At 52.7% G+C, this 17,205-nt stretch overlaps 1 protein-coding gene across 1 annotated transcript in view; it reads left to right on the forward strand.

Annotated features, from left to right (window-relative positions):
* Nucleotides 1-16,751, forward strand: part of Dlg5 (discs large MAGUK scaffold protein 5) — a 103,958-nt gene extending 87,207 nt beyond the window's left edge. Inside the window, exons 24-32 of the mRNA XM_027931377.3 lie at nt 1,079-1,262; nt 1,850-1,998; nt 2,726-2,896; nt 4,857-5,053; nt 11,783-11,926; nt 12,131-12,258; nt 13,056-13,165; nt 13,579-13,688; nt 14,987-16,751. Coding sequence (XP_027787178.2) covers nt 1,079-1,262; nt 1,850-1,998; nt 2,726-2,896; nt 4,857-5,053; nt 11,783-11,926; nt 12,131-12,258; nt 13,056-13,165; nt 13,579-13,688; nt 14,987-15,090 — 1,297 coding nt within the window. The 3' untranslated portion in view covers nt 15,091-16,751. The remainder of the gene's footprint in view (nt 1-1,078; nt 1,263-1,849; nt 1,999-2,725; nt 2,897-4,856; nt 5,054-11,782; nt 11,927-12,130; nt 12,259-13,055; nt 13,166-13,578; nt 13,689-14,986) is intronic.
* Nucleotides 16,752-17,205: the final 454 nt, after the last annotated feature.

Below are 17,205 nucleotides of genomic sequence, written 5' to 3' on the forward strand. Positions count from 1 at the left end.
CCTGTCTCTCTCTCTCTTTTAAATACTTCTATTTTATTTATTTATTTATTTTTACTGGTGCTGAGGATGGAACCTAGTGCCTCACATGTGCTGGGCAAGTGCTCTGCCACTGAGCGACAGCCCCAGCTCCTCTCATTCACTCATTTTCTGATTCTTTCTCGAGACACAATCCCATAGTCATCACCCAGCCAGGCCCTAGGTTTCTGGCCATCAGCAGCAGCATTGTTCCCAAGGAGGTGACAGGCCAGGGCCCAGATATGTACAGCCACACCAGCCATGTGGCAAGGAGAAGTGACTGCTAGGTGCAGATAGATGTTCAGGGTGAGCAGGAGGAGGGAGCAGCATCAGGAGGAGGCAGGAGCCCTCATGAGAACTGCTTGCCCCTCAGCCTGGTCTGGGCCTGGAGGAGCCTAGAGAGGGCCCCCTTTTCAGGCAAAGCCTCGGCATCACGCAGAATGAGGCCAGCTCTGTATTCTTCACTGTGTCCCGTTGGAACTTACCTGCAGTAAGATTTTAATCATAGGCTGGTTTCCCTTCTGGGATTCCTTTCATCAGTCCCCACTATTGCTCCCGCTCCCTCCAGTAGGTTTCTCTGCTAGCCTATTTCCAGCTGCCCTCACTGGTTCTAAATTCTCCTTGACAAGGTCCCTTTCCCAGTCGGTGCAGGTCCTGGTCTGCAGAAACTGCTTGGGAGACATTGCTAAGTGAGCCGCTGTGCTCTGGTCCATGAGACCCACGTTACCTTTCTTTAGGCAGGACTGAGGCAGGTGAGCAGGGCAGGCGGGCGATGCCTCCCAAGGCGTGAAAGCCATGGCTGGATCTGGAAGCAGAGGCCTCGGCTTTACCTCTGTCCCCAACTGTCTTTGTGACCTAAGCCATGTTTTTACCCTCACTGCCCCTCAACCTCCTGCCACGTGCCCTGCATCAGTAGAACTAGAGCCTATGGCAAGGGCCTCTAGGGAACCTGGGCTCTGAGACCCGTAGAGCAAGCAGAAACAGCTGGGGCTCTAGCCACTTATTTTCCTGTCCTCCTCCCGCCTTGCGCATGATTGAGAAACTCCCTTTTCCTTCCTAAAAGGATCATGGGAGATGCCAACAAGAAGACCCCGGAACCACGCATTGTCTTCATCAAGAAGTCTCAACTGGACCTTGGGGTGCATTTGTGTGGTGGAAACCTGCACGGGGTGTTTGTGGCCGAAGTAGAGGATGACAGTCCTGCCAGGGGTCCCGATGGCCTGGTGCCAGGGGATCTGATCCTCGAGGTGAGTACTCTTGAGTGGGCTAGGTCACTGTCCCTGTGGCAGGGCTGGTGCCATCTCAGGTGGCACAGAGGACAGAGGAGCACACCCCTCACCTGGTGACCTGACAGGGCTGATTATTTATCTTTGCGAACCTGCGATGCTGCCACACCCCTCTGGGGTGTCACTGCAGTAAGGCAGGCCACCAAAAGAAGGCAAGGGCTTGGTCCTGGCTCTGGCATTGAAAGGAAATGCGTCTCTTGCCAGCAGCAAGTCTCTGATTAGGGAGGTTGCCGTCTTCTCGATGGCACTCCTGTCTCTCCAGGGGATGGCTTACAGATGGTAAAGGTAGTTTCATAAGCAAGAGGCAGGGCCATGTTGGGAAAAGACTTCTTTGAGGGTTTTTCCTAGGAGAAGCTGTAGAAGGCAGAGTAGGGGGACCAGGAAGTGTGTGCAGATCTCAGGCTCTGGGAGGACCATAAGGACCTGGCCCTCCCTGCACAGGGGAGGTGGGCAGTCTCAGATCAGGGATTGAATCTCCACCTTGGTGGGTGCCAGAACTGCATACTGGCCATTGCCCTTCTGACCCCGGCTTCTCTGTCCCTGGACAGTATGGCAACCTGGATGTGCGCAATAAGACGGTAGAGGAGGTCTACGTGGAGATGCTGAAGCCCAAAGACAGTGTCCGCCTGAAGGTGCAGTACCGCCCAGAGGAGTTCACCAGGATCAAGGGCCTGCCTGGTGACAGCTTCTACATCAGGTACCAGCAGCTGGGGATTCAGGGCCAGGCAGGGGCTCTCAGTGGAGACTGCTCCTGGTGAATGTTTGCCTCTCTGCTCTGTGCCCAAAGCTGGGGCTGTGATTGGCACTACTTGTGCCTAGGTAGGATTCTTTTGAGTTAGAAAAATGCTTGAGAACCTAAGGAAACATTTGAGTTCCCTTTTTTAGGGTTAGGGGCCTAGGGAATTTGGAGGCTGTAGAGCCCCATTTTCCTTGGATCTGCTCCTGACCGAGATGTGCAGACTGTGTGGGCTTCAGGTGTCTACGGTGACCTTAAGTACCATGTAGAACATGGCACGTGGGGAGGGCATCAAGCGTTTTCTGTGAGTGGTCAGAGCTTTCTTTGCATTTCCTGCGATCTGAGACCACAGGAAGGATGAGAAGCTGATGAGTTCCGCTTCTTGTCCTGAGGGCGGGAGAGGGTGTGTCTCCAGAGGTTTCTGTCTGTGGGAACCAGGGGCCTTGAGTCCTGGGAGGGAGGCGGATGGGAAAGGCCCATTTGGAAGAGGAAGATACAGCCTGTTCCTGGGCTAGAAGCTCCCTCAGTGATAGGGAGGATAGCCAAGGTGTCCTGCCTGGGAGCCAGCCCAGAATGGGATCCTGCTCCTGACAGAGTGGGGGCAAAGCAGAGCAACAGCCTTCAGAGTCTGGTGCACCCCTGGCCACTGGCCGCATCCTGATGGAGCTCCCTCCGTCCCTTGGTCCAGGGCCCTGTATGACCGGCTGGCCGAGGTGGAGCATGAGCTGAGCTTTAGGAAGGACGACATTCTCTACGTGGACGACACCTTGCCCCAGGGCACGTTCGGGTCCTGGATGGCGTGGCAGCTGGATGAGAACGCCCAGAAGATCCAGCGTGGGCAGATTCCCAGCAAATACGTGTGAGTGTCTCTCCCTGGGTGGGGCCGCAGGGTCCACCGGCCACAGAGCTGTCCCACAGGGCAAGGCCGGGCTTGAGCTCCTGGAGGACTGGTCCTGTTGCTCATGTCAGCTTCTGGGCTATCCCTGTTGCCAGTGTCGCATGTTCAAAAAGCAGGTGGTGTCATAGTCAGGGTGCAGAAGCTGAGTGGCCAGTCAGGAGGTGTCACTATTTTTGGTGTGTGTGGGGCTGGGGACTGAACCCAGGGCCTTGTGCATGCAAGGTGAGCACTCTATCAACTGAGCCATGTCCCCCGCCCCCGGCATCACTATTTTTAAAACAGATTTATGGAGCTGTAATTCACATATCCTACAACTCCCCAAGTACACAATTCAGTGGTCTTCAGTGTGTTCACCGATATTCACAGTTAATTGGAGAATAGTTTCATCATCTCAGAAAGAAGCTCCATACCCATTTGTCTTACCTGTGTTTGTTTCCTGTTGCTGTAACTAACTGAGGCTGAATAATTCATAAAGAAAAGAGGTTTTTAGCTTTCAGTTCTGGAAGCTGGAAGTGTAAGATTAGGGTGCCTGCCCCATCGGTTCTGTCTCCAGAGAGTTTCCGCTGGGCTGTATCCCAGTGTGGTAGGGAAACACAAGGGACCAGCCTTGTATACAAGGAGAGGTCACATGGCAAGATAGGAAGGAGGGAGCTCAGGGGCTAGGCTTGGCCTTTTGATAATAACCCATTCTTACAGGAACTAACTGAGGTCCCATGAGTACTACCTTAATCCCTCCAAGGGTAGAGCCCCAAGTGATCTAACCACCTTCCACTAATCTGCACCTCTTTTTTTGGGGTGGGGTGGAGGAGGTTAGTACTACGGATAGAACCCAAGGGTGCTGTACAACTGAGCTGCAGTCTCAGCACTCCCCCTTTAATCTTTTCTTTTTGCTGGCGTGGATGCATTTTTATTTATTTTCTCTACATTTTTTGTTGTCGTATTACAGCTGCACATAGGGATGGATAGTTCTTCATACTGGCATGTGCACACAGTGTAACAATGTAATTTGGCCAGTATCACTCCCCAGCCCTTCCCCCTCCCTCCCTGCCTTCCCAACCTCCCTTTGATTTTCAAGAGATCTGCCCCTACCTCTCTTTTCCTTTTTCCTCTCTAGAGTCCCCATATGAGAGAAAACATGACCCTTGACCTGAGTTTGACTTATTTCACTTAACACAATGGTCTCCAGTTCTACCCATTTTCTGAAAAAGGACATAATTTTATTTTTCTGTATGGTTGAATAAAACTCTCGTGTCAGTACATTTCCTTTATCCATTCCTTCATATGTCAGTGGACACCCAGACTAGCCCCTTTTATTTTTGTGACAGGGTCTTGCTAAGTTACTGAGTATGGCCTTGAACTTGGTGATCCTCCTGCCCTAGCTTCCTGGTCACTGGGTTACAGGGGTGTGGCCCCACGCCCCCACCTCTTAAAGGTTCCTCCACCTCCACATGGCTACACTGGGGACACAGCCCTTTGGGGGACACACTCAAACCACAGCACACCCCATCTCTTTGTCCTCCCCTCTTCTTCTGGCCCTCAGCCCTAAGCAGCCACTAATAGACAGTTGGACAAGTTTCCCTGTCGTGGACTTGGAGGGGCTGGGACCACACGGTGCGTGACCTTTTGTGTCTGGCTTGCACCCTTCACGCTGCAGCCTGCAGCCTGTGGCCCTGTGCCGGTCAATTCCCAGGCAGGAAGCCTAACTTGTAGGGACAGCAGGTGAAGCCTGCCCCAGCCGCTCCTCTGACACTGAGGTGAGCGCACCCTGGTGGCCATCTCTCTGCTCTGAAAGCCCGTCCTGGCACCACAGTGGTACCCAAGGTGCCTGGTGGTGTGGGGAGGCCTGGCTTCCCTTGCTGGGAGGTGGGCCAGGGTCTGTCTCCGTGGCACTCCCCAGCATTGCCACTCCCTGTGACTGCAGGATGGACCAAGAATTCTCCAGGAGGCTCAGCATGTCCGAGGTCAAAGACGACAGTAGCGCCGCCAAGACGCTGTCAGCAGCCGCTCGCCGGTCCTTCTTTCGAAGGAAGCACAAGCACAAACGCAGTGGGTCCAAAGACGGGAAAGACCTCCTGGCCTTGGACACCTTCTCCAACGACTCCCTCCCGCTCTTTGAAGGCAAGTCACCTAGTGCAGTTTGCTGAAGCTTCACAACTGGGACTTTAGACACAATAGAGGTCCCCTTGGCTTTTGCACACAAGCCTCAAGGTGGGCACCTGTGTAGATAGGGTGGTGCTGCTGTCTTCTGATCTCCCAGCCCTAAGGTGTCACTTCCATCCTCAAGGTCTCATGGCTGCCGTCTATCATTGCAACTCCAGACATCACATCTATGCTTCAGGAGGGAATGGGCAAGGCAAGAGTGTGTCTCAGCTGACCAGGCCTCTTTAAACAGTGTGTCCGGAGAACCTACCTGCGACTTCCACTTTCAAACCCTTGGCCATTCACATCTCTAAGAAAGGCCTAAGGCATGTTTTAGCAGGAGCACTGCCAGCCTGGGCAGCGCAGGTTCCGGCAGCGAGGAAGAAAGGAGGGACAGGGAGTGGGTAGGCAAATGCGTCACCTCTCGTTTGTGCTCGGTATTGACAGGGGCTGCCGTGTCTGCAGGTCTTTGGCCTCTCTGGCTCCTGTATTCATCAGTGATTCTTACAAGATCCTCCTGAGGCGGGGTGCTAGGCCAGGGCTGGAGTTGAGGATCAGGGAATGTCAGGCATCTCTGGCATGTGGGCCTCGTGGAAAGGACATATTTGTCCCATGAAGCAGGGGGCCCTCGTGGCTCCCAGGACCCCGTGTGTCCACTGTCCAGAGCATGTGTCCTCCTAGGTGGACACAGTGCGGGGCACTGAGCAGCAGAAGGCAGGGCTGCTGCCTTCCCTCTCTATCCTAGCCTCCCCTTCTTCCTTCTTTATTTTATTTTTTTTATATCTTTATTTTTATTTATTTATTTATATGTGGTGCTGAGGATCGAACCCAGGCCCTTGCACATGCTAGGCAAGCGCTCTACCATTGAGCCACAACCCCAGTCCTTCCTTCTATATTTTAAAAATTAGGTCTCAAGCCTAGTCGTTAGACCACAGCCCCTGGGCCAGATCTGGTTTTTGTACAGCCGATGAGTCAAGCAAGCATAGAACTTTATATTTCTAGACACAGTGGAAACCACCCTTGGCCTTTTGGTGGTGACTGGTTCCCTCTTGCCTTTTCACCTTCAGAGCCTAAAATATTTCCCTTAAGACTCAATTTGGTGACCTGCCAGTCAGGGCAAGGTCTCTTGTTTTTTTTTTTTTTCTCTTCATTCCTTTGGTCTCTGCTCTCAGAGTCCTCACCATCTGTGCTGTGTGGGCATGTGTATAGTGGGTGTGTTTGCGTGTGTATAGTGTGTTTGTGTATAGTGGGTGTGTTTGCGTGTGTATAGTGTGTTTGTGTATAGTGGGTGTGTTTGCGTGTGTATAGTGGGTGTGTTTGCATTTTTGAAAAGTACCCCTCCTCCTGTTCTTCCTTTCCTCCTTCAGGTTGGGGCACTGTTTATTTTGAAGTTGTACATATGCCTCTTAGATTGTTGCCTCTTCCTGCCAGGTTGACCCTTTTATCATTATACAATGTACTCTTTCAAGTATTGTTTCTTGCCCAAAAGTTTATTTTGTGTGGTCTTTTTATTTTCCCACTAGTTTTTTCTTTGTTGGTGTTCTCAAATTTCTTTTTCCTTTTAAACTTTTTCCACTTTACATACTACTTATAAGCAGTGTGTGTGTGTGTGTGTGTGTGTGTGTGTGTGTGTGTGTTTTAATGTACACGGCAGTCTGCCTTTTCAATGTGACACGTGTACCACAGAGTACACATACATGTCCAGAAAAGCGAACAGGATGAGTGTTCATAATGAGCACATCTGCAATATTCTTGGGTTTTGTTTGCTTGTTTTGAATACTGGGGACGGATGCTCTATTACTGAGCCGTATCTCCAGCCCTTTTTATTTTGAGACAAGAATCTGGCTTAGTTGCGGAAGCTGGTCTTGAACTTGCAATCTTCTTGCCTCAGCCTCCCAAGTAGCAGGGATTATGGTTTTGCACCACTGTGCCTTGTGCCTTTATTATTTAATCAGGGTGTTGAATCTTGATGAAAATGTAGTTTGTCCAACACATTTTATATTTCCTTATCTTTCCCTTCTTGCTTTTTTTTGGATCAATCAATTATTTTTATTATTCTGTTCCTACCACATCTCTTGTTCTTAGTTACTGGTTTTTATTTAGTTACTGGTTTTTATCTTGTGGGGGCTTCCATAGCCCTCATAGCATGCTTCTTTGACTTGCTGCTAACATAAGGCATTGCTGTGACCACTGCCCTAGTGACACTGGGCCCTCTAACTCCATGTACCACCTTCCCAACTTTTGCATTGTTACCACTTTAATTCCGTGTGTTTCAAACCCAAGCCAGCATTATGGGTTTGTAGAACAGCCACCTGTTGTGCCCTTTCCCCACCCTTGTTCCTTTCTGCACTTCTGTGCTTCCTTCTGGTTCTGTTTTCTTTGTGAACAATTCCCTTGAGCATGCCTTGTAGTGCAGGTTTGTGGGTGATGCATTCTCTCCCACCATATAAGGCACCCTAGGTGGAAGACGGTGTTGTCTCAAAATGTCTGTGTTACATTGTTTTCAGAAATACTCTTTGGATATGGAAATTTATGACTGGTGTTCACAGTTGTCCCTGGGTATCTGTGGGCGGTTGGTTCTATGCCCCTCTGCAGATAAAATATTCAGAGACTCAAGTCCTTTTATATAAAGTGACACAGTATTTGCATATAACCTGCCCATATGCTCCTGTCCACTTAAAGTCATCTCTGGTATTTATAGTATGTAGTCAGTATAAATGTGATGTCAGTTGCTGTTAGATTATATTGCTCTGGGAATAATGACAAAAGTCTGTATGTGTTCAACATAGATGTAATTTTTCCCCAGAATATTTTCAGTCTGCAGTGTTATCCATGCACACAGAACCCAGGGATACAAGGACTGACAATTGAAGCACTTTAAAGTTGTCCTTCACCGTCTGTGGCTCTTACTGCATATTCGGTTCCTATGGCTGCCATACAAATTGCCACAAATTATGTGATTTCAAACATCACGCATTTGTTCTCTCATTGATTCTGGAGGCCAGAAATCCAAAATCAGCATCCTGGACTGAAATCCAGCTGTCAGGAGGGCTGCTGGCATCCCTCCAAGGATGGAGCAGAGCCTCAGTTCTGACCTCTTCCAGCTCGTGGTGGCCGCCAGCATTTTTCTGCTTGAGGCCACATCACCACCATCCTCAAACCTCTCTGTCATCTGTTTTCACATTACTTTCTCCTCCATGCATGTCTGTCCCCAAACTCCCTCTACCTCTCAGGACACACCTGATGGCTTGCTTGTAGGGCCCACCCTGCTGATCCAGGAAAAGCCCTTCCTCTTTGAGAGCCTTACCTCCTGTTATAGAAGGCAGCAGTCACATGTTCTGGGGGCTAGGAAGCCAATTCTGGGGGCACTTTGGGGGCTGCCACCTGGTGTTCCTGGGGAGGGTGGGCTTTCTCTTGGTTTTGTGCAGAAGGTAATGCGCCCCCACCCCCCCTGCTCCTGGCTGTTCTAGCGTCTTCGGTTTCTCAGCAGTCACACTGTGGTGTCTGCCCGTGGGCAGTTTCCTTGGTGGTGTATCCTGCTCACGTGCTTCTTAACACTTTTTAGCTCTGTAGCTTGACGTTGTGGATAAGTCCTGCCGTTGTTTCTTTGAGACTGTTTCTGGGCTCCTCTCGCCTTTCTTGCACCTTAGTTCTTGGACGGGCCTTGGGATGCCTCTGTCCCCTGCACTCTGTGCCCCTCTACTTTCCATCTGTTTTTCTCTCTGTGCTTTAGCCACCCTGGATATTTTTCTGGGGCCTTTTCCCTAGGCATTATCCCCCTTTTCTGTCATATCCAGTGTGTTCTTAGTTTCAGAAACTGCCAGTGTGTCTGTTGTCTTTTTGCTTGGAATCCTGGACATTGTTGATTGAAATGTCAGAACTTCTAAGAATGTCCGAGCCCTGGATGATGTTCCTGTCTTCTGGAGGGGGCTGGACCCCTGCTCTAGAGCCAGCACTGGTGGCAGCTCACCTGGCAGGCAGGGGCTGAGATGGCTTCAGACTGGCAGCAGCTTTTGTGCAGTTTGCTTCACCCTGGTCCGGGGGGCCTGGGTCATCTGAGCGCCTGAGCCGTTGCACAGGGCCCCTCCTCCTTTGGGCACCAGCATTTCCCTTCAGTACCACAGGACTGCAGGGACTCTGCAATTCATGGCTTCTTAAATCTGTTGCCTCTTGCTCCTCACAGCTTAAGAATTTGGCAGATGGTTTTCATGGAAAACTGCTGATATCAGACTCAGTTCTGTGCCTCTTCCCTTCCCTCTGGAACTGTGGCTTCTCAGTTCTGGTTGCCTGAGCTGTCCTAAGCTCCATATTGGTCTCACCAGTCTTAGAGAGTTCCAAAAACTGCTCGAGTCCCCAGCCTCTTGGTAGCAGCCCTCTACCTGGGTTGGAAGCAGGTTCATATGTGGGCTCTTCAAAAGAAATCGAGGTCAGCATGAATTAGTACCAGCAAGCTGTAGAAACTACCCAGGGAGAGGAGGAATTGCAAAGCATGTACAGTGTCATATCTTTTTTGTTGAACACATGTACACACACACACACATTTTCTAGATTTTTCCCAAGCATATAGCAATCCCCTTACAAGAATAACACACGGAAGGGTAAACTTCCGCTCACATTAGTGGTGGCTGAGGAGGGGGCTGGGGATGGGCAACAGGAGGGTGCTGGCTTCATCTGTGAAGGTTTAATCTTTAAAAGAGAAGTTGCACGGGGGTTCCAGGGCAGTGAATGTGGCCACCAAGTCCTCCCCATGCTTTTCAAACAGCAGATTGGCTGGCCGGCAACAGCTTCCCAGGAAGCCGGGTGCACGTGGATGATCGTCCATTTTAGAACAACCTGTGCTGGGGTGCAGTGAGGGCAGGGAGCCTTGTCCCTTCTTCCTGAGTGCTTCCCACAGGGTTGCTGCTCCTGTCACAGCACCAGGTCCCTGCTCTTGTTTCCTTGTCACAGCCTGTTCTGCAGAGCTACTCAGGTTCTTCCTACCCAGCCATCCCCTCCTCGTCCCCCACCTCTCCTCCGCCCTCTCCTTGGCTCAGCTCAGCCTGCTGTCCTCGAGGGCCTGCCTGTGGTCTCCAATCCTCCCATCCGGCCTCTGTGCTGCCGCACCACACTGCTCCCTGGGCCCTCTGCTCTTGCCTGGAATCATCAGACAGCTCTGGCCCTGGTGTCTGGTGCTGCCATCTCATGGCCCTGGTCAGAGTCTGAGCTCTTGAATGGCAGGGATTTGTACCTTCTGTGTCTGAGATGCCAGCACACGGTGTACTCCAGGTAGACGCCAAGGAGCACTGTGCTCGCTGGTTCTAGGCAGTCTCTTCCTGCAAGGATTTTCTTGTGCGTGTGGTGGGAAGGGAAGCTCACTTCATGTATCAGCTGGGATACTGGTTTGACTGCTTTGAGCCCAAATAGCAGTGGTTCAGCCGGACGGGGCTGCATTTTCTCTGCCATGTGCAGGTTCAGCTGAAGGGTCGTCTGGGGAGAGGCAGCTCTGTCTCGGGAACCATCTTAGGTCCCAGGTCCCTTCAGCTACATGGCTCTGTCATTTTTGTTTGTTGTCTCTCCCCCCCCCCCCCCCGTTTTTAATTGGAGCATTATAGTTGTACGTATGATGGGATTTGTTGCTACATATTTGTACATGCACACGACCGACAGTATCACTCCCTAGCACTTCCCTCCTTCCTCCCTGCCTCCCATTCCTGGTTCCTTTCCTCTACTCATCTCCCTTTTGATTTTCATAAGATACCTGCCCCCACCTTTCCCCCCCGCCCGCCGCTTTTTCCTCTATTTTCTGCAAATGAGAGAAAACCTATAACCATTGACCTCAGTTTGACTAATTTCATTTAACACCATTGTCTCTAGTTCCATCCATTTTCCTGCAAATGACATCTTTATGGCTGAACACAATTCCACTGTGAATATACATTTTATCTATTCATCTGTTGATGGACACCTAGGCTGGTTCCATAGTTTGGCTATTGTGAATTGTGCCGCTATAAACATGGGTATGTGTGTATATCACTGTAGTATGACGACTTTAATTCTTTAGGCTAAATACCAACGAGTGGTTATAGCTGGGTCATGTGTGGTTCCATGCCTAGTCCCTTGAGGCTTCTCCATACTGATTTCCAAGGTGGTTGTATTAATTTACAATCCCACCAACAGTGTAAAAAAATTCCTTTTTCTCCACATTCTCTCCAGCATTTATTATTTGCATTCTTGATGACTGCCATTCTGACTGGTGTGAGATGAGGCTTGTCATTTTAAGGATTGTCCCTATCTGCATGGTCAGAGCTGGTTCACAGCATCCTCCCATTCTGCCCCATGGGCTGGGGCCTAGGGTGCCTCTCTGTCACCCACTGGCACATCTGGGTCAGAGTCACAGCTGCTGTGTCAGGGAGCACAGGAGATCTGGCAGGTGCAGCAGGCCTGGGGCACGAGGAAGCTCTGCGATGGTCGGCACCCACGGCCCGGGAGGGAGGGTGTGTTTGGGCTTCAAGAGGGACTGTGCCCTCGTGTGCCCGGGCTGTGGGACTACTGGCACTAAAGCTGGGGAAGTCCCAGGAAAACCAGACAGGTGTGCCACCCTCCCTGGCTCTGCATGTGTGAAGGGGGTGGGCCTACCCGGGGTGATGAGGTCAGTGGGCAGGGTGCCCAGTCCTACCCCTGCCCTCTGTTCCATGCTGGGCCGTGACACTGCCGTGCTCTCTCCCTCAGATTCAGTGAGTCTGGCCTATCAGCGGGTCCAGAAGGTGGACTGCACCTCCCTGAGGCCTGTCCTGATTCTGGGGCCTCTGCTGGATGTGGTGAAGGAAATGCTGATAAACGAGGCTCCTGGCAAGTTCTGCAGATGCCCGCTGGGTAAGGGGCTGCCCTTGGAGCCCATTCACTGGGTTGTGTCTGTCCTTGTCCACCTGCCAACCCCCTGCTGACTCAGGACCTGCCTGTGGCCTCCCAGAGAGGACAGCAGTAGGGGCCCCTAGGGTGGCTATGCTGTGTTCATCCTCGCTCCGTCAGGGCTCTGCAGGCCCTGGGCACCCTGATCTCTATGCCTGTGCCTTGCAGAGGTGATGAAGGCTTCCCAGCAGGCCATTGAGCGGGGCGTTAAAGACTGCCTGTTTGTCGACTATAAGCGGAGGAGCGGCCATTTTGATGTGACCACGGTGGCTTCAATAAAGGAGATCACAGAAAAGGTACCTGTGGTCTGAGCCGAGGGCCTGTGGGAGCCCCGGGGTGTGTGCTCCTGTGGCATGACTAGCACGCAAGTTTCCCGGTGGTGTCATGAGAAGGGGGTCTGAGAAGAGCCCGGGACTGTGGGGGAAGTCCTCTCGCGGGGCATCCTAGGACAGGGACCCTGAAAGCAGACTCTGAACTCCTCGGCAGTTTTTAGGGACTGGGAGCAACAATCTGACAGGTCCCTGCTCCCAAGAAGGACAGCAGGATCTGACAGGATCTGATGCTTCTGATGTCCTGGGGTTTATGCACTGGGCAGCAAGAGGAGGGGGCAGCTATAGGGTGTGTTGGCAAAGCAGCCACCCAGGAGTCTCAGGGGACCTGTGGGATGTATTCCAGTCACAGCCACACAAATGTGCATGTGCCCATTCCCCTAGTCTGGCAGAGTGTCTGTGGGGCTGGGGTGGGTTGGGGCTGTAGGAAGGTCCCTACATCAAGGCAGAGATAGGACAGGAAGTTTGGAGTTGGGCTGGCCAGCCACTCACCCCTGTTCCGGGCTGTGACAGCTATCAGAACTGCCCGTGTGGGGAGACGTTCCTGGGTGAGGTCTCCCTGCGGGTCATCTGTGTGGCCCTCTGAGAGACTGGCTCTGCTGCCTCTTTCGCATCTCCGTTGTGGAGGGAGGTAGAGGTGGATGAGGCGGTGGGGATTGTTGGGGGAGTGGCGCCCCCTTGGTGTCAGAAGAGCAGCGCGGAAGATGTCTGCTGAAGACTGGCCCCTGCCTGCCCTCCACACTTAGTCTGCACCCGCCCCACAGAACCGACACTGCCTCCTGGACGTCGCCCCCCATGCCATCGAGCGCCTGCACCACATGCACATCTACCCTATCGTCATCTTCATCCACTACAAGAGTGCCAAGCACATCAAGTAGGTGCCTGTCCTCTGTGGCTCAGCCAGGGTCCACGCCAGCTGTGGCTCTGGCCACCCGGCCAGTTCCTGAGCATGGCCATCTCTGTGTGCATTGCCTCCCTCCTCCCATCCTCCCCCTTTCCTCTCAGTGTGCAATGGGTGGCTGGGGCTGGGTCTGCCCGGTCCTGCTCACAACTAGCCCTCCACGCCTGGCCTCCCTGTGCTGTGTGCTCCCGCATGTGCCCGGTGCCTTCTGGCTGCCTGTGCACGTGCCGGGTGCCCACCTTCCCCGGGGACCTGCTCTGTGGTGGAGCACCCTGCCTCCGCCCCTGCATTCGCCCCTGCCTTGCTGGAGCCCCTGCTGCCCTGGACAAAGACGAACGCCCTGGGGAGACTTGAGGCTCAGCCTGGTTGCCCGACTGTCCCAACAGGGAGCAGAGAGATCCCATCTACCTGAGGGACAAGGTGACACAGAGGCATTCCAAAGAGCAGTTTGAGACAGCTCAGAAGATTGAACAGGAGTACAGCAGGTACTTCACAGGTAGGTGACCAGCCTGGATGGGGGGATGGACACGGGCTTCCACAGCCAGCCTGGTCTGAACAGGTGGCAGCCCCCCTCCTGGACAAGTGAGTTGTTGGGGTGCAGTTGCAGGCAGAGTCCGGCTTTCCCCAGGGAGGAGGGCTCAGCCCCCTGGCTGGCCTCAGGTCATGGTCTGGCCTCGTCTGCCCCAGTGCTCGCAGCAAGGCCGCTGTGCCGCACAGCTGCAGTGTCCCGGGCACTTGGGAAGCCTGAGAGGCCCCCAGCGGTGCATGTGGCCTCTGTCCCCCACCCCTCCAGGGGAGGCCAGTTTTGCCGTGGGATTTGGTGAGGAAAAGCTGTGCTCTTACCGTCTCTGCTTTGTAAAGTTAGCCAGGTCCGCAGAAGCGGGGCTCCCACTCCGCTGCTGCCATCTCACCTTCTGCATTTCAGCTGCTGGGGTAGAATCAGCCACCTGCATGGGGTTAGCATGAGGCCAGAGAGAGGAGGGGTCAGGGGTTTAACTATGTTGTGCAACGTTGTCATCTGGTATGGTGCTTCCTGTAGGGCAAGTCCAGGACCCAGTGTGATCTTGTCTCTGTGCACACGCACTGTGCACGCATGTGATTTTAATTTCCACTTCACCACCGCCCAGTGCTTTAGTCACGTAGGTAAATGACTCCTAGAAAAATGAAATATGAAAACGCTACAACTTATAAAAAAATCCCTATTTTTTTTTTTTTTTTATTGCATTCAACAGACATAAAGTTGCACCATCCCATTCCCAGAGCATTCTAAATGCTGTCACTTTCTGAGTGCTCCTTGTCACAGCCCGGGGGGGGGGGGGGCGCGGGGAGGGGGCTTTGCCAACTATGCTGTTCTGTGGAGCACACTGGGAGCAGCCCTAGCCTGGTGTCAGTGGTCCCCCGGCTCCACACCTCACCTCTGCTGGGACTCTTCTCCAGGCCACGGACGCCTGGTTCCTTAGACCTCTCCTTATTTTCTGTAGAGTACTTCAGTACTTCTGCCAAAGGGATATTGCCACATGTCCCCACGCTGCTTCCCACGTGCTGCGTCACCCCTCTGTAGTGGGGCAGACACTTTATTTGGGAGTGGTCACCTCCTCAGGGGCAGTTGCTTTTCCTTCTCTTGCCCAGTTTCTGGCAGAGGGAGGAGAGTTGCGGGGTGGGGTGGGACAGGAGCCCTGCCTTGCTTAATGAAGTTGGGCACGAAGTGGAGAGGGCACACTGTTTTCATTGACCTCAAAGCGGTGTTTCCTTGGAGCTGAATGGCCTGTGTGTGTTTGGGGGGCTCTTCTGCAGGGGTCGTCCAGGGAGGAGCCCTGTCGAGCATTTGCACTCAGATCTTGGCAACCGTCAATCAAGAACAAAGTAAAGTCCTGTGGATCCCCGCCTGCCCGCTCTAGGGGAAGTGGGCACCAGGCGGCGACTGGACCGGCCCGCTGGTGGGGAGACCGGCTCGCTCTTCTCCAGCAGCTGAAAACAGAGATGGGCCTGTTTATGGACATGCAGGGGAAGGATCCAGAACCAGGACTCCAGAAGCCCCTCCTTTGTAGTGTAGACAGAGGGGGTTGGCGGCTCGGATCTGGGCCCAGGCCGGCAGACTGCTCCTCTCACATGTGCTTTAAGACAAAACAAAGCAGAAAACGCAAAAGACTTGATAGAGGGGTACAACACCCACCTTCCTATAGCCAGCCAATCAGTGATGCTGCACAGAGAGCCTTTCAGATCACAAGTTTACAAGCCTTTTCTAAGTATCTGGTGGTTATGTTTACGTGGACGCCCCATGCTGCTGGTGCCCACCCCACCCCTTCCACCCCCTGTTGCTTTTGTTCCCCAAATGACCCTGGAACCTCACTGGGTTGGGGGGTGGGGCAGGCTGCCCCGCCTCAGGAGGTTCTTGTCAGTGGGACCAGAGCTTCGGCAGACTTCCTGCTCCTCAGAGGCGGTACCTCTCCTGGAAGGACTTCGTCACTTCAGGTGCTCAGACTGCTGGAGATGGCAGAACCAGTGCCTGGGTGGGGCCAACTCGCCGGCGCTGCGTTTTCCTCCCATACCCGGGAGGGCAGCTTGGGCATCCTCACAAACTCGCCTCTTGGCCTTTCCCTCCTGTTTCTTCACCCCCCAAGCGCTCATCGGTCTCCTGACTCTTCTCCAGCTGTATTTGTTATTTAAACATTCTGTCTGGTCCATCGTGTCCCCGTCAGGTCTCAGCCACAGGGCTGGGTCCTAGGCAGAGTGTCAAGCAAGGGTGGACGCGTGCCATGGCTCCCCTCGAGGTTCTGAGAGCCCCGATGGCCTTTTTCAGCTTTGCGGAGCAGGGCAGGCGCATCCGTTCTTTTGGATGTGAAAACATTCACGTTTCAGATGTTTGAATGAGAGCTTGTAGGGGGAGTTTAATGGTTAGCGTAGCCACTATTGAATATCTAAAAAGAAAACCTGTGACCTTGTTCATCTTGGTCCCAGGGCTCACAGCATGGGCCTGACTTTGGCCTTTGTTGGGTTACTTTGGGCTCAGTTGGGCTTCTCTCATTTTCTTTCCTTTGCACTTCCCATGCCGGGCGAGTCTGGCTGAAGATTTGATGTGGTTCCTCCTTAAACAGTGTGTCCTGTTAATAGGTACTGTACCGGGCTCCGCATAAGTGTCGTTGGGGTAGGACCTATATTTTAATACTGTTCCTAACATTTCATTTTAATAGCAAGGTGTCTTTGATTTGATTCTTTGTAATTCTAGAAACTAGATTGTAGTTTAGTCATTACTGACATTTTTTTTTTAAAAAAAGGGATATATTTTCTTGCACAGCTGTTCAAAAGAGAAACAAGTCTCAGTCCTCAGTGCTGTCCTTTGTTTTCCAGGTACAAGTTTTCTAGCTCAGACAACTGAGAAAAAGTGTAGACCATTCTCGAGGCATTGCTTGCACGCTGTTTTTCTACGTTGCAGGCAGATCGGGCTGTGATGGGCGGTGTGCAGGCGGGTACGGATCTGACAGCCTGGGATGTTCTGTACTAAAATGTTACTTTGTATCAAAAAGTTTTAGTACAACAAAATAAAGGTCAATTTCAGTAATGCCTGGTGTGTAGATCCCTGAATCCCTGCGTCCCGCCTTCCCCAGGTGCACCCTGCATTCCTCCTGTGCAGCATGTGGCTGGACTGGCCGGTGCGTGAGGTCCTTTCCTGCTCCTGTGGGCAGAGGTCCCTTTTACCTACTGCTGTCACACCCTCTCTGACTCCCTTCCCTTCCCATCTGACTGTCCCGTGTTTTGTGGGGTGCTGGCTGCAGTGGGGCCACTCGAAGGCGTGGGCCGAGCCATGAGCAGCAAAGAGGCCTGAGCTAAGCCCTCGGGGGGGGGGTCCCCTGAATGTTCTCAGGCCTTGGGTGGGAGGGTCCCCCTACCTGGCGTGGAACCATGTGGGACCTCAGAGCATCACATTGTTGCATCACCCAGTACTGTAGGGCCCCTGACATGGCCTGCTTGAGCTTCAAGTCCGTGTTCAGGATGGTGGGAAAGGGGAAATGAGG

This window comes from Marmota flaviventris, chromosome 4 (assembly GCF_047511675.1).
Source record: "Marmota flaviventris isolate mMarFla1 chromosome 4, mMarFla1.hap1, whole genome shotgun sequence".
Taxonomy (NCBI): Eukaryota; Metazoa; Chordata; class Mammalia; order Rodentia; family Sciuridae; genus Marmota; species Marmota flaviventris.